Here is a 17,317-nt window from a genome sequence, read left to right on the forward strand (position 1 = left end):
AAGTGCCACTACACAGTCCCATTCTCTAGAGCAACTACCAGAATCAACCTCCAATTGTCTTTCGTATGTACGTTAACTAAGTACAAGATGAACTACAGTTCACATCAGGAATAAAACCATCTCTGGGTACTTACCTAATCAGCATGCCGAGTACTAGTCTACATTGCAGTGAGCAAACAGAACTCCAAAGACAGCTGACACAAATTGTGATGCCTCATGATTAACATTTTGAGGGAGGCCTCCTTTATGCTAGGCAGTGTACTAAATATTTAAAGTACCCATTAGGTTTTCTAGTACTTACAACAACTCTATGATGTAGGCACCAACCCTTATCTTATTTTACAAACGAGAAAGTGAGGTGAAGACAGGTTACATAACTAGTCCAGGTCACATCCCTGGTAGAGGTAAGACTCAGACTGAGTTCAGCTGGAAATTTTGCTCAGCTGTTTTGATATATCTAAGAGCCATGTTTTAAGAATACATTAAAAATCAGAGCAGGATGCCTGGGTGGCTCAGTAGGTTAAGCCTCTGCCTTCAGCTCAGGTCATGATCTCAGGGTCCTGGGATCAAGTCCTGCATCGGGCTCTCTGCTCGGCGGGGAGCCTGCTTCCTCCTCTCTCTCTGCCTGCCTCTCTGCCTACTTGTGATATCTCTCTGTCAAATGAATAAATAAAGTCTTAAAAAAAAAAATAGAGCAAACCCAGAGGATAGTATCCAAGTGAGAGAAGGGTCTGAAAACCACATTTTATAAGCATCGGCTGAAGAACTTGGCATTCTTTCCTGGGGGAGGCAAAACAAACAAAGACAAAACAAATGTAATACCCATCTTCAAATATGGTACAGCTGTCAAATGGATGAAAAATTTGACTTATTCTGACTGTCTCTAAAGTGCGGAACAACAACTAAAAGATACTTTAAAGGGGGCAGATATTAACTCAAGATGAAGAATAATTTTTTAATGTTAGAACCATTAACGACAAGAATGTGTTTTCCTGTGAGATGGTACGCTTTCAGCTACTGGCAGCATTTGAAACCAAGCTTGGGATAATTGCCAACAGCTGGAATACTGGGCATCTAACAAGAGGAAAGTGAAGAAAACAAATGCCAATCCTTCATTTTGTTCCAGAAAACGTAACTTTGGGGTTGTTGGAGATGTAACCTCCGTCAAACAGCTTTAAGGAATTTAGCGAGGCCGAATGTAAGGCTGTGCGATGCAACTGCCAAAATAACCACGGTGACCTTGGTGAAACGGCTTTGCATGGTATCTGGACCAGTGCTAGGCGTGGTATTCCCACCATGCCCTGCGTTGTTCCCAGGCCTGGAACATTGCGATTCCCCTGACACCACACATTACATGGCAGACATAAGTGGAACAGGAGCTTGTCCTTCTTGGGTGATGAGGAAATCCAAACCAAGGGATATAAATGGATCACTCGAGGAAGAGAAAGAAGAGAGTCGTCCCTTGGACCTACCTTGCAGATCGGATATAGTCCATGAGAAACAGTATCTAAATCAAGAAGTAGAGCCAGGACTGGGAAGTTTGGGTTGATAATCACAACGATCATCAGAGAAACAAGCAGATAGCCAGAGGGATGAATGCATGAGTTAATAGGGACTCAGTTCTGTATTTAGCCCATGACCTTTATCTTCCCACAGGGTATTATCATTGAACTGTCTACACAGCAGTGGCTTTTTCTCTATGTCTTAAAGATACTAAATTGCTTCAAAGCATTGGATGGAAAGAAGGAATAATCTGTTTCCTATGGATTAAAGTGATATGTCCAAGACTAGTATATGAAAGTCACTGAAGAGATAAATTTCAATTTTATGTAAGGAAGAGTCTTTTGAAAGTTTTCTTCCTTTCTTCCCAGAATTTTGCTGAGACATTGGACATCCTAAGCTTACTGAGTCTCAATTTTTCTAATCCCTTTTCTCTTATTTTTTATTTCTTTTTCTTATTGTACTTTGTGGAGGAGAGCCTTATTTTTTATCATTTTTTAATTTTTGTATCAAATTGTTAATTTTCAAAACCTTTTTGTCTCTAAACATTCTTTTTTTACAGCATACTAGTTCAGAATGTATAGAATTTTTCTCTCTGAGGGCCTTATATTTTTGAAGTTTTTTTCTTCCTACATCACCCTGTTGCCCTCAGATGATTTTTTTTTCTCCCTCTGCTTCTTTGTTTATGTCTGTTTCACATTAGAGGCCTTCTCACAAATATCTATTAATTTTTGGTTTATCCTTCCTGTTTTAAATAAGCAAAAGGAAAAGAGGCTAATTGGAATCTCAGTGTCCTGGGCCATGTCATAGAGACTCCCTCCCAGTTAGTGTCTGTTAGACATTCCTCTGGGACTGATCAGCTTCCCCGAGAGAACCCTTCCTGCCCAGGGGATACTTGTCTGGTTGTAGCATTCTGATTGTGGAGCAGAGGATAAGGGCTCTGGGTCTCTCGCTTTAGTTTGTAGCCTTCCACTGAGTCCCACCTACAGTACCGTGTGCTCAGAAATACCTGCTGTCCTACAGTCCTCTGGTCCATCCTTTGTTGAGAGTAATCTCCATACTTCTCCCAGGGCAGTCATGCTGCTGCTTCACATGGTAACAGTCAGCCCTCTGTGGGTTTGGCTTTTCAGTGTCACTACCAATTCCTGAGCCTTGGTCGGTACTCCCTGGAGTGACTCAGCTTGACTTCTACTCTACCAAGCTTATATTTGGGCATCATTGGCCTACTTCGTCACCTTACCATTCTTGGACCTGTTTTCCAGCTTTGAGAATTTGGGGCTTATTCAAGCTTAAGGTCTTTGTCCTTGTAGAGCTTTGCCACTTTTTTTTTTTTTTTTTTTTTTTTAGAAGAAGTACTTTAATGTTATTTGAAAAGAGAAAAAAATGTTAATACCTGTGCACATTCCACCAGGTTTGACCTGGAAGAACTTTTTTTTAAAAAAGATTTTATTTATTTATTTGAGAGAGAGAGAGACAGAGAGAGAGAAAGCATGTGCATGCTCAAGCAGGGGGAGGGGCAGAGGGAGAGGGAGAAGTAGGCTCCCTGCTCAGCAGGGAGCCTGACAAGGGGATGAGGGGCTCAATCCCAGAACCCTGGGATCATGACCTGAGCCACAGGCAGATAGTTAACAGACTGAGCCACCCAGGTGCCCCAACCTAGAAGAATTTTTAATAGAAATATCCAGTGATACTCTAGGTTATCACAGAGGGGAAGTCATGGAGGGTTTCAAATACCAGAGAGCACTCCTAAATCAGATAAGAGATGAGGCTAGCTAAAATTTGTAATAAACTGTTTTTAACATTTATTTTTTCCTTTTTTCTCAAAGCAATAAAGTCAGCACTTCCTGGCTTCCCTTGCAGTAGTGTGTGAAGACATTCTTACCAAGGGACTATAAACAGAAGTGAGGTATAAAACTCTCTGGTCATGCGGTTGCAAGAAAGAGATGTGCCTCTTTCCCTCTCACACTTCCTGTGAGCTGGAATGTGGAAGGAGACGGGACCATCTTACACTACGTAAATAAGAACCAACTCGGGGGGTCGGATCAACAGAAAAGAAGGAATCTAATCTTTGACAACCATGTGGAGCAGAACTTCCACATCGGCTTGCGATTATATGCAAAAGAAATAAATTTCTACCCTCTTTAGTTCATTTTTGTGTTGGGTGTCTGGTTTTTGTTTTTCTTTCGTTTTGTTTTTAATTTAAATTCTAGTTAGTTGACCTACAGTTCAGTATTGGTTCAGGAGTAGCGTTCAATGGTTCATCATTTACATACAGCACCCAGTGCTCATCATCACAAGCGCCTGCTTAATCCCTCATTACCCATGTAGCCCATCCCCCACCCACGTCCCTCCATCAACCCTCAAATCTTCTCTGTCATTAAGAGGCTCTCACGGTTTGTTTCCCTCTCTTTCTTTCTTTTTTATCCCCTCCCAAATGTCCATTTTGTTTCATAAATTCCACTTACGTTGGGTGACTGTTATATCTCTCTCTATATATATATCTTCTAACCATTGTGAACTTCAAGATCTAAGAATCTATGAAAATACAGTAATTCCATTTTCAATAACATAATGAAAAGTCAAGAGAGAATAGGGTATGAGGCACTCCAAGAATTTATATCTGAAAACGAGAAGGTGGAATTTGTTATATGTACCATCTTTGCAGCTTGTTATCCATCTTAATTAATGGATAAAGTTAAATTTGACCTACTTTATACAGACAGAATTTAAAATCCTATGTACAAATTCTGATAGCAGGGTTTGGAAAGTTTGGATATTAAAGAGAAAGTTTCATGAGAACAGGAAATAAGATATTCTAGCCCACCAGGGAAGAGTTTTCTAATAAGCAAAAGAGTGGATTTTTAAGGAACTCATTCTTCTAAAAGGCATGTGGCAATATGTATTGTTAATATGCCACTTATCATGGTGTTATTGGCATTATCTAGTATAAATAACTTGGGTAACTGTATGAAATTGACCTGTGTTTGAAAAATATTTCTACCTTGCTAGGACTGTAAGCCTGGAAAAATTACACAAATTCTGTGTGCTATAGTTAATCCAACTATAAAATAGATACAATAATATATTCATGAAGCCGTACTGGAGAAATTAAACGAAACCCACCAGGGGTTCAAAGGTCTTCAAAGACTCAAGTTGTTTTCTTCAGCTTTATCTTATGCAAATCTGTAATAATCCCAACACAAATATGTGACTTTTAGACAAATAATTAATATTTAGTTAGTATTTCTAGGCAGACATGATGGACAAAGAATTAGCTCATCTATCCTTTCTTCATTCTAAAAAAGATAAAAAAATTAACACCTGGAGAATGACTTACAACTTACTGAGAGCCACACACTTTCTAACATAATAATATTTCTGATCCTTCCCCTCTGTCCTGAGTGCTAACTAGCATATTTCCATTGGATCAAACATCCCAGTTTTGTTCACATATTCACCCTTCTTTTGAACAGTCATATCCTTTATGAAAAGTGATTCCAGGGCGCCTGGGTGGCTCAGTGGGTTAAGCCGCTGCCTTCGGCTCAGGTCATGATCTCGGGGTCCTGGGATCGAGTCCCGCATCGGGCTCTCTGCTCAGCAGGGAGCCTGCTTCCCTCTCTCACTCTCTGCCTGCCTCTCTGCCTACTTGTGATCTCTGTCTGTCAAATAAATAAATAAAATCTTTAAAAAAAAAAAAAAAAAAAGAAAAGTGATTCCAAACCCAACTTCTGAGGTAGACTAGATGGTTCAAGGTTCTTCCTATTTGCTTGGTCAGTGACTGGTTCAGAAATGGACATGTGACCCAGTCTGAGTCAGTGAAACATGACAAGTTTGCCAAGGTCTTCTGGGAGTTTGTTTGTTTGTTTCTTTGTTTGTTTCATTCTTCTGGGAACACTTAAGGAAACAGTGCTCTTTCTCTCTTTCTCATATACCTCTTGATGTTACTGTTCAAGGCTGTTGGGCAGAAATTGCTGCAAACTTATTGCTACTAGTCTCATGATGCTGCCAACACAAAGAGGAGGAAAAATGAATAAAGTCATCTCTTGAAATCTGTTCTATTTCTGGATTTTCGGTTAAGTGATACAATTTTCTTGTTATTTAAGCCACTTTGAGTTTGGTTTTCTGTTAGAACAGCATATCTGATCCCTTGTCAGAAGGCTGGAGATATCTGTAATAAGCTCATCCGTTTGAATTGTCAAGAATACTCACTTCAGGGCACCTGGGTGGCTCAGTGGGTTAAAGCCTCTGCCTTCGGCTCAGGTCATGATCCCAGGGTCCTGAGATCGAGGCCCATATCGGGCTCTCTGCTCAAGGGGGAGCCTGCTTCCCTTCCTCTCTCTCTGCCTGCCTCTCTGCCTACTTGTGATCTCTCTCTGTCAAATAAATAAATAAATAAAAACTAAAAAAGATGTTTACCAAAAAAAAAAGAATACTCACTTCAGTATTCTCTCTTTCAGCTCTTATGACAAAACTTATTGTTTATGTCTCTATATTGCTTCTGTGGGTTTTGTGTTTTCACCTTGAATAGGAAAATTTGGGGCACATAGCATTTATTTAACTTTTCTGAACTGCTGCTTCTCAATGTAAAGCAACATGAGATTTAAAACCTCTATTTTTTTCATTTCCCTGAGGAAAAACAGAAAGTTTTTGGAGACATATTTTCCCTACATTTTCATAAACTGTTACTTGTGACACTTACTTGATTTGACTTCAGGCCAATCAGCTTGTTCTATTCTGTGGTCTTCATATTTTATGTCCAAATAAGCAAATATGTAACGGATAATTTCCGCTCTCCCCCTCATATTAAAATAAATGAGTTTGTAGTTTGGCATGGTGTGATTCTGGAAAAGGAAAAATTGGAAGATTATTTTAACAGACCTCTAGAGATGTTTCATCAACATTTTCCTTTGGGGACTTTTTCAAAACTTCATGGCATATTTTTTTCTTTTGAGATTTTGTTTATTTGACAGAAAGAGTAAGAGCACAAGCAGGGGGAGCGGCAGGCAGAGGGAGAACCAGGCTCCCAGGGAGCCTGATGAGGAGCTCAATCCCAGGACCCTGGCATCATGACCTGAGCCAAAGGCAGACACTTAACTGACTGAAACACTCAAGTGCCCCATTCATGCCGTCTTTTGAGGTAACTGGAAATATTAGAGAATATTTCAAGACCTGAATCCTAATAACATATGGGAAAAACTTGACAGAAATAAGATCATGACTCTCTCTTTAAGAACTAGCTGAGTGGGGTACCTGGGTGGCTCAATCTGTGTCTGCCTTTGGCTCAGGTCTTGATCTTGGAGTCCTGGGTCAAGTCCTACATCAGGCTCCCTGTTCAATGGGGAGTCTGCTTCTCCCTCTGCCTCTGCGCCTTCCCTCCATAGGTCCTGCTCTTTCTCTCTCTCAAATAAATTAATAAAATCTTAAAAAAAAAAAAAAAAGAACTATCTGGAACATTCCAGTGAAATAACCATACTCAAATTTTACTTATGAAAGAATTCATAGTGGGCAGTTATCTATACACCAACCGTCAGAGGATAGCGTCCAAAACTTTCATTTTAAGCTGTTTTTGTCCTGCCTTTGCTCACTTGTAATTTGGCATTTGGCTTATTGTTTGCTCTGGTGACACAGCTGAGTTTGTGAGGACAGCTGGATGAAGATTTCAAGAACAGGGTATGTGCAAGGGGAATGTGAGCCAGCTTTGCCAACCCGAGCTGGCTGCCGCCTCTCTTCTCTCGTCCCTGGCGTTTCCCTCTGGGAATCAAAGACTTAGGGAAACATTGCTCTTCCTCTCTCTCTCTCTCTGCCTCCATGCTGCTGGGTTCTATCAGGTTGCTAGCACCATACAAACATAGCCCATCTGGGTGACCTTTGCTGGGAGGGGCAATGGTGAGCCTATGTCTCTCTTTCTTCTGTAGGGGAGCAAGGAAGACAGAAAGCAACTTCTCTTAAATTTCAAAGAGTTTTGCTAATAGTGGTTACATTGGGCAGCTGTAGGTCGTTATAATCTTTTCAATTTTCTGTGATTTGTTTCATCTCATGTTCCTAGTTTATAAACACTTAAAGATTTTAAGCAATAGTAGTAGCATGTATTGTAATTTTATAATGATCCGGCAACTGAGAAAGAAACATTTTCATTTGAAATTGAGCTCTTCCACTTAGTTGCTATGTATCTTTGGGCTAATGAACAAAATCTCTCTGAATTTCAAAGTCCACTTCTTGTAAATAGAGATACTAATATGGATTTGGAGACTTAATGAGGTAATACACGTAAAGCATTGCTAAGCACTTAATAATTATTAGCTATCGGTAATAATAACTTTGGATTCATTCTATGGCCAAGAATAAACACTGTGAATACAGTATACCACAAATAAAAATAATTGTAGTAATTACATGAATAGAAGTCATATGGCATTATTTTTTTTAAAGATTTTATTTATTTATTTGACAGAGAGAGATCACAAGTAGGCAGAGAGGCAGGCAGAGAGGCAGGCAGAGAGAGAGAGAGAAGCAGGCTCCCTGCTGAGCAGAGAGCCCGATGCGGGACTCGATCCCAGGACCCTGAGATCATGACCTGAGCTGAAGGCAAGGGCTTAACCCACTGAGCCACCCAGGCGTCCCTATGGCATTATTTTTAAGTGGTAAGTATAAATAGTTCATTCTCTGCTAAGGAAGTCTTTCAAAAATATGAAATGAATATTAGAAAGAAAAGTTGAGCTGAAATTTTAAAATTCTATCTGAAAGCACATCACAGGGATGCCTGGTTGGCTCAGTCAGTTAAACTTCTGCCTTCAGCTCAGGTCATGATCCCAGGGTCGTGGGATCGAGCCCCACATCAGGCTCCCTGCTCAGCAAGGAGTCTGCTTCTCTTCCTACCCCCTGGCTTGAGCACTCTCTCTTTCTCTCTCACATAAATAAATAAAAAGATTTTATTATTTATTTATTTATTTTTATTTGACAGACAAAGATCACAAGTAGGCAGAGAGGCAGGCAGAGAGAGAAAGAGGAGGAAGCAGGCTTCCGGCTAAGCAGAGAGCCGGATGCGGAACTGGATCCCAGGACGCTGGGATCATGACCTGAACCAAAGGCAGAGGCTTTAACCCACTGAGCCACCCAGGTGCCCCTTATTAAATAAAATCTTAAAAAAATACACTTGAAAGCACATCACATAAGAAGTCAAACACAAACCATAAAAACCTAAATTGCCAAGTTTGCGCATTCACGGTGTTCATCTACGGTAGGATAACTGCAAAGATCTGTCTTGTTGCCTCTCTAGACCCTCAAGATCCAAGAAATGATGATGGTGATTGCAGAGGAATACACTTCTCTGGGCCTTGGTTTTCCCTGTCTAGGTGTTGTGGGTAGAGGTAGTGCCCCTTGCTAGAAAGAGTCACTCTGAATTTCCCATGCCCCGTCCCACTCCTGTTAGCCACTCTGTCTGCACCCAAGTGACCCGTGCCACCTGCCACCCACATCACTATGTGAGGGAGTGCTCTCTGTAGAAAGATGAATTCACGGGAGTGAGCTAACAAAAATTCCAAGATTTACAGCCCCAACTCTTTGGGGGAGAAATATGCACAGAAGGAGTTCACATTTGTGGTTAGGACCAAATAAAGCTTAGAAATAGTGGGAAAAATAGGAGCGTACAAAAATAGCCAATAAAAAATATAAAGCAGTAAGCTCCTTCTGAAAGAAAACAAAGGAAATATTTATGTAATCACAATAAAGGGAACATTCTTATCTTGGAAATAAAGAGCATAGTGGTTACAATTCCATGATCAACCTGTTATAAATCTCAAAAGAACAAAAAAAGGCCTTCACAGTGAAAAAAGTATCGTTCTTGGTTGCAGTTTTTATTTTTATTTTTTTTAAGATTTTATTTATTTACTTGATAGACAGAGATCACAAGTAGGCAGAGAGGCAGGCAGAGAGAGAGGAGGAAGCAGGCTCCCTGGGATCATGATCTGAGCCGAAGGCAGAGGCTTAACCCACTGAGCCACCCAGGCGCCCCTGCAGTTTTTATTTGAAGAATATTTTACACAAATTTTCTTTTTTTTTTTTTTTAAGATTTTATTTATTTATTTGATGGAGGGAGGAACACAAGCAGAGGGAGTAGGAGTGGGAGAAGCAGGCTCCCCAGATGCCAGGCTCAATCCCAGGACTCTGGGATCACGACCTGAGCCGAAGGCAGACACTCAACGACTGAACTACCCTGGCACCCTACAAAGCCTTTCTTTACTGATTTTTGCTGTCATAGGTCAATTTTTCCTCAGGAACAAAGAAATGATATGTATTTTCCTTACAAACATTATATGAATGTATAGATTTATTTATCTCCATTATGATCAATATTCAAAATTAAACATAACTTTTCTCATTTGGTCAAATGCTATGTGAATATGTCTGCCTCCTAATTCTGCATGAAAACACAGGGATTGTTTGTTGTTGTTCATTTGCAAAAACATGCTATTTTATATTGTGTTTCACTCAAGTAAAGAAGACATTAAAAAATCCTTAGCGTAAGTTGGCAGCTATCTATAGTTCTCTGCAAATATATCTTTAAATCTAAGATTTGGCGTAGGTCCGTGACCATCTGATGAATGCTTATCTTTCCTTCCAGAACATCCTTTCAACAGTCATAACTCATTAATGAAGCCGTGCTTGCACAACACATTCCTGTAGTTATTTGCATAATTATATTTTCTACTGAGCTCAAGTCTGGTTTCTTGATTTATATAGCTACAAACTTTTTTTTTAGATTATTTATTTATTTGACACAGAGGAAGAGATCACATGTAGGCAGAGAGACGGGCAGAGAGAGGGGGGAAGCAGGCTCCCCGCCGGGCAGAGAGCCTGATTCAGGGCTCGATCCCAGGACCCTGAGATCATGATCCAAGCTGAAGGCAGAGGCCCAACCCACTAAGCCACCCAGGTGCCCCCGAACTTTTCGTTTTAGGGTTTTTTTTGTTTCTTTGTTTTTTAGGGTAAATGTGCACATTTTGTAACATGAAAAATTAGTAAATGTAAATGCAATTGGAAACAGTTATGGATTCTTCAAATCCTTCTTATATTTTATAAATCCTTTGCATAAAAACTAGCAGAAGTGGGGAGCCTGGGTGGCTCAGTCAGTTAAGCATCTGCCTTCAGCTCAGGTCATGATCTCAGGGTCCTAGGATCAAGCTCTACATCAGGCTCCCTGCTCAGTGGGAAGTCTGCTTCTCTCCCTGCTTGGACTCTCTCACTAGCACTCTCTCCCGCAAATAAATAAACACAAATCTTAAAATAAAAAACTAGCAGAAGAAATTCCACGTAAATGTTTGTATGGTGAAAATTGGTAAGGAAATTTACAATGTCAGCTAATGATCACCGAAGAGGACAGTCTAAAAACACTTTCCCTCTTACTGCATTCAGCAGTATATTTCTGTTACAGTAATTTCACTTTGTTAAAGCCTTTTTTTCTGTGAGGATGATGGGTTAAAAGGATGAAGGGAAGACAGATCCTGCTCCCACCGAGAGAGGCCGTGAGAACAGGCTCAAGGGCAGAGCAGGTCGGTGGCAAAGGGAAGGTGTGATTTTGGTGTCACTTGTGCCACTATCTGAATGGCCTTGGGCAAGTCACCTCTCCCTAGCTTTAGTTTCCTCACCTGTAAAGTGGTAAAACAAGACCCTGAATTCTGAAAAGGCAGTGGCATCCATGAGGGTAGCTCCTTCAGAAAAAAGGAGAATAAAATCCCCTCAGCAAGTGGGAGACTGTGTAGAGATGCACTACTTGAATCTAGGGCCTGCCCCCTTTTATATACAACCTTTAAAAGGTCAAATTATAAACCTCTAGTAAAAATGATAAAGAAAATGTGCAAAAAGTCACAAAAATTAAATATTATACACAAAAGAAGTCATAACAACAGATGAAATGGATCATTCAAAATCATAAGCTAACTGGCAAATAACTTTATGTCCCTGAATAAAATGAAAAAATTTTGAGAAATATGTAAACGAACACAGTCAAATTAAAAACAAAACAACTGAAGGCCTGCATTTAACACTAACCAGCAAAGAAACTGAATTGGTAGGTAGTTACATTCATGAAAGACACCAGGCCCCCACAAAAAATAGCCTCTACAAAAAAAAACCTAGAGCAAACATCACACATCATGGAGAGCCAATAGAAGTATTTTGTTTAATGTCAGGAATAAGAGAACCCCAGTATTAGCCTTACTGTTCAACACAGTCCTGGGTGGCCCAGCTAAGACAACAATAAACAACATATGTAAGAAATGAAATGGAAACTGCCCTTATTCGTAATCAAAGTCTGTGTCTGTATTTAAAATTGTTTGTATTTGTATTTAAAATTCAAGACAGTATGTGGCTAAACCTGAGCCTAAATCTCAAATGGAAATGCTAGGGACCAAAATAGCCAAGGCAAATTAAGAGAAGAGGAAGAGAGGACTTGACCTGCCAGACAGCAAGACTTCTATTAAAAACCCTGTGATGAGGGTGATGGGGTCTTCGTCCAGGACCAGACATCTAGAGGTGCGTAGGTGAACCACAGGAAACAGGACCACAGATATACCACAGACATGCCATTTCGGTGGGGATCTAACAGGACCAGACTGAGGCAAAGAAGAAAACTATACAGAACTAGATCCCAGCTTCCCATAATACATAGAACTAACACGGGGCTGCACGACAGACCGGGGAGTATGCTTTGCCTGGCCGAGGTAAATTCCAGTGTCATTCTGTCACTGTGAAATTCATTTCTGAGCCCTTCCGCTGTCACTCTGTGCTAAGAATCCCATGTAGGGAATGCTGCAAAATGTTTCCTGAAATGATATAGGACAAGAAGTAAAAAGGTAAGCTGATTGTGGTTAATGCTTTCCTTTACAACTAAAACTAACCACTGGCTTCTTTCCACTCTGAAGAAAGTCATTTAAAGTTCCCGATTCAAGGGGCCTGGGTGGCTTAGTCAGTCAAGCGTCTGCCTTTGGCTCGGATTTTGGTCTCGGAGTCCTGGGTTAGAGCCCCACATTGGGCTCCCTGCTCAACAGGAGAATCTGCTTCTCCCTCTCCCTCTGCCCCTCCTTCTGCTCTTGCCCTCTCTCTTTCCCTCAAATAAAATAAAATAAAAATCTTTAAAATAAAGTTCCTGATTCATCAGATAAATTAAAAACCCACTTAGAATTGTGTTTGAAAATAAGATACAGTTTCTCAAGGAAGATATGAATGATGACTCATAAAACCCCTACATAGACATTTTCACCTATGAACTCAGACAGATGGAGCCACTAAAGGCAAAAAGATTTAGTTTTTAATCTTTAACTATTAATCTTTAATATTTAATGTTAGTTAAACAGCCAGTTAAATAATTAAATTACTTCACTATTAATAAATTAATAAATAATTAAATTGTTTAATTGAGTATTAATATTTACATGGAAAGTAATAGTGGTTTTTTGGAAAATTCTATCTTGGGGAGCTCCTGTCTTTCTCCTGGTTTGTGGTTCTTTTTCCTTAATGTAACACTGGCACATTTCAACTGATTAACAACCACAAAACACAGGAACATTTAATCCCAGAGGCAATTTGAATACAGTCATTGATAAAATGCCAGCTATTAATAAAACCATTTCATTTTAACTGAGCTGATGTTCTAATCTGTATGTTGCTGCAGGCGCACAGTAAAACAGTATCAAAAAAGGCTAATATCAGGGCGCCTGGGTGGCTCAGTGGGTTAAGCCTCTGCCTTCGGCTCGGGTCATGATCTCAGGGTCCTGGGATCGAGCCCCACATCGGGCTCTCTGCTCAGCAGGGAGCCTGCTTCCTCCTCTCTCTCTCTGCCTGCCTCTCTGCCTACTTGTGATCTCTGTCAAATAAATAAATAAAATCTTAAAAAAAAAAAAAAGGCTAATATCTGTGCCAGAAAAGAGATAAGATAAGCACCCAAAATCAGCTCTGGCAAAGAAGGCCAATATTCACTTACTATGGTACATACCTTCAAGAGTTCAGCAAGCAACCGAAAAAAGGAATTGAATTTTGGGGGTAGTTTTGATGGATTGAAAAACTTACAAATAAGGAATTAAGTATTAACCGTTTAACAAGTCACTTCAAAACCTAAATACTGGGCGGCTCAGTGGGTTACGCCTCTGCCTTCGGCTCAGGTCATGATCTCAGGGTCCTGAGATGGAGTCCCGCATCGGGCTCTCTGCTCAGCAGGGAGCCTGCTTCCCCCTCTCTCTCTGCCTGCCTCTCTGCCTACTTGTGATCTCTGTCTGTCAAATAAATAAATAAAAATTAAAAAAAAAACTAAATACTATTTATCTTTATTTTACTTATAAAAGTGTTGATCTGTATAAAAGGAACATCAAACATATTCAAGAATTCCAGATACGGTTTTATATATGCCTAGTAGTAATCCAATAACCTACGAGTCTGAAGTCTAAAAACAAAGATTATTTGTGAATTTGCTAACAGTTCTTTGCTAGATCTCAACCTGACCGATATTTAAACCCATACAAAAGGTACTGGCATAGAGTGCCATGTCTGTGAGCCCATCATATGGACTGTAGTGTTTGAGATACAAAAAGTGGATTTAGAGAACAATCACATGAGCTACTATTGTCTACATAAGAACTTCTTGCACATTATGACGTTAAACAACAGCTCTGCATTTCCCACTAACAGTTGGTGGTAAAGAATGTTGATTTCCCTCCTTCACAGGGTCCCTGAGTCTGTCTAGTTTGATTCTGGCAAAGTTGCCAGGTTGGAGTTAAATTGTAGGACAATAAAGAAATATAAACATTTTTGTTAACTGAGTAAAATATTGATTTCAGTCAAATCCTGAATGTGTGATTTTGCATTGGCAAGCCAGGATTTTTCTTTTCTCACCAAAGACCAACTAAATATCATTTTAAATGGTTGTCTCACATTAAAGCCAAAGCAAGAGGGATAACTGAAATATCCTTTGGGAGCTGAGAGCTCAAATTCCTAGCCTGGGGTAAATGCCTTAAATTACCTATAAAACCAAACGATGACAGAATGCCATTCTTGGCAAAACATGGATACTTCAACAAGATGAGCCTTAAAGTGATAGAAAATATTATAAAGAAAATACCTAGGAAGGAAGGAAGGAGGGAAGGAGGGGAGAGAAAGAGAAATAGAGAAAGAGAGAGGAAGGTAGGAAAGAAAAAAGGAAGAGAGGAAGGGAGGGAGGGAGAAAAGGGAAGAAAGAAAAAGAGAAGAACTTCCCTACTGCTTCACACACTGAAAACATTAGTGGAGAAAATTCCGAGAAAGAATTTTTCCTCCAGTACTGACTGCCTTTTTAATGTTAATGTCTACTTAAAGGGTCTTTTTAAAAATCTCTTAAAATCCTTCAAAATCTCCAGTACCTATATTTCTCTTAGAAACTAGTGTTTGAGGGGCACCTGGGTGGTTCAGTGGGTTAAGCCGCTGCCTTCGGCTCAGGTCATGATCTCAGGGTCCTGGGATCGAGTCCCGCATCGGGCTCTCTGCTCAGCGGGGAGCCTGCTTCCTCCTCTCTCTCTGCCTGCCTCTCTGCCTGCTTGTGATCTCTGTCTGTCAAACAATTAAATAAAATATTAAAAAAAAAAAAGAAAGAAAGAAACTAGTGTTTGATTTTGGGGCACCTGGGTGGCTCAGTCAATTAATCGTCCAACTCTTGGTTTCGGCTCAGATCATGATCTCAGGGTTGTGAGACTCTGTCTCCCTTTCCCTCTGCCCCTCCACCTACCCTCAAAAAAGAAAAACAAAACAAACAAACAAAAAAAAAAACAAAAAGAAGAAAGAAAAAAGAAACTACTGTTTGACCTGACCACTAACAGAGAGGCTCTGAATGAGAGCGGAACGAATAACACGGTGAAAATAGGTATCAGTTGCTCAGTCAGAATATCACAGTAATAAAAATAAACACTGAGATGAAGAAAGAACACGATCTCATTTCCTATCTTTGTAGAGTTCAATCTTACCACTTACTTGGGCTCTGTCTCCGTGGAGTCTCTAGTATCTTCTATGCTCTCATCAGGGATGGCATCTCGGGTTTATATGATGAGTAAGTGACAGTCACAAGCCAATGAGAGATGAAACGACTTACTTCCACCTAAGTCTCTTCCTTCATTTCTTAGATGAACTATGCCTGCCAAACAGTCTAATCCTGTGAAGAATTCTGGTTCTTCTTGGCATTTTATAGGATCTCTGTGTGTAAATAACCTAACAGATTTGCATTCAGTTGGTAAAATCAAAGTTCCGGGGGCTGATGTGTGCCTATTGCCTGCCACATGCTCACCATCTGTGTTTAAAGCCTTACACCATAGGCTCCCGGAGAATGAGAGAAAGTGAACACAAGTAAGCCTTCTTTTCAGATCTGTACATGGCTGGCTTCCTCAATTCATTACGTCTCCTTGGAGAACGCTTGGCTGACCACATCCTCACCGGCCCCCTCCTCCAACAGTCCCGTCCTTCACCTGTGGGGTGTTTCTTCATTTACTGTGTCTGACAACATAGTGTATTTTCTCGGTTGGTTTTCACCCTCCTCCAGCAGAATGTGAGCTCCAAAAGAGCAGGCGTTTCGTGGTTGAGTTTACTGCGGTACCCTCATTATGGAAAGGAATGCCAGGCACATCATAGGCACTAATGTATCTTTGCTGAATGAATGATCCCAATTTTTATTTCCCCACCAATCACATTTTTACAAGGACTTCTAAAGTTCTTATTGCTGCTAGTATATTTCATTTACATTCCTTTTCTTGGAAGAGCCATATGGTTTAAAGCAAACCTGGAGAGCAAGATTCTAACACACCTTGTTGATCACCCTTATACAGATTAGTAACAAATGCCTAATTGTTTTAGAATTCTTTTTTCCACTCCAGCTAATTCCAGCTACAATTTTGGGACAGCTCAGTGAAAAGACCCAGCGAAATACCTACCTGTGCATTATTGGACCTACAGATTGTCCATGAAACATTTTGATGACAGCCTGGCTTTTAGCTTCCGGACAATCACACTCACAGGCAGTAACAGCAACCTATCAATAGGTAATAGTTCCTGCTGTCTGAAACGCTTTAAACTAGGCAAAATGTGTTTACATCCGTTAATTGTAAGCATAAGAAATGAAAAAGTATATGAATATCAATCTGTGAAAAGTTTACAGTACGTTATTCACCAAAAAAAATTTATGTAAGTCAAAATTAAGTGCACATGAAACAGGAGTTCTACAAAATTAGCTTATTGTGTTTGTTCTCTTTCACTGAGTTTTAACTTACACTTTAAAAAATCTTTTTCTCCTCCCCTCAATCACTTTTAACCCCTATTTTACAGATGAAGAAACAGACATAGGGAAATTAGATAAATTGTCTAGGAATTTGGGACAGGACAACCAAGGATCAACACGTGTGCCTTCCGAGGACACATTTAATATTCTCTCCCTATATTAAGTATGCTTCAGTCAAAAAAAACATCAAATGTGCAAGAAATAGCACTTTCCTCATTTTCTGTAACAATGCTCTGCTTTACAGCCCATTTTTCTTGGTTGGAGGAAGACAAAGCAAGCAGTTATAATTAGGGGAGGGGTGGCCCTTTGGTTCTCCATCATCGATCAACACCAGCCGTCCTACGCCTGGCCCACTGGCCCTGTGTGCACAGCTCTCTGCTGCGTCTGTGGTACCCTCATCCTGCCACTCTCTTCCCCAAATATGGCAGTTTTGTCACTTACAACGCTGTCTAAAGTTCCGACTGCACAGCACCCAACACGGTCATTTCTTCCAAGTGGAATCTCCCTGGCGACACAGTATGGTCCCAGGCCTCT

At 40.3% G+C, this 17,317-nt stretch overlaps 1 protein-coding gene across 2 annotated transcripts in view; it reads right to left on the reverse strand.

Moving 5' to 3' along the window:
- Positions 1 to 15,655, reverse strand: part of HPGDS (hematopoietic prostaglandin D synthase) — a 30,615-nt gene extending 14,960 nt beyond the window's left edge. Inside the window, exons 1-2 of one of the 2 annotated variants that reach the window (XM_032332915.1) lie at positions 15,483 to 15,655; positions 6,200 to 6,341 (exon numbers count right to left, since the gene is read on the reverse strand). In XM_032332915.1, coding sequence (XP_032188806.1) covers positions 6,200 to 6,332 — 133 coding nt within the window. In that variant the 5' untranslated portion in view covers positions 6,333 to 6,341; positions 15,483 to 15,655. The remainder of the gene's footprint in view (positions 1 to 6,199; positions 6,342 to 15,482) is intronic. The other variant, XM_032332914.1, reaches the window with a different exon arrangement.
- Between the last annotated feature and the right edge of the window lie 1,662 nt (positions 15,656 to 17,317).

This window comes from Mustela erminea, chromosome 2 (genome assembly GCF_009829155.1).
Source record: "Mustela erminea isolate mMusErm1 chromosome 2, mMusErm1.Pri, whole genome shotgun sequence".
Taxonomy (NCBI): Eukaryota; Metazoa; Chordata; class Mammalia; order Carnivora; family Mustelidae; genus Mustela; species Mustela erminea.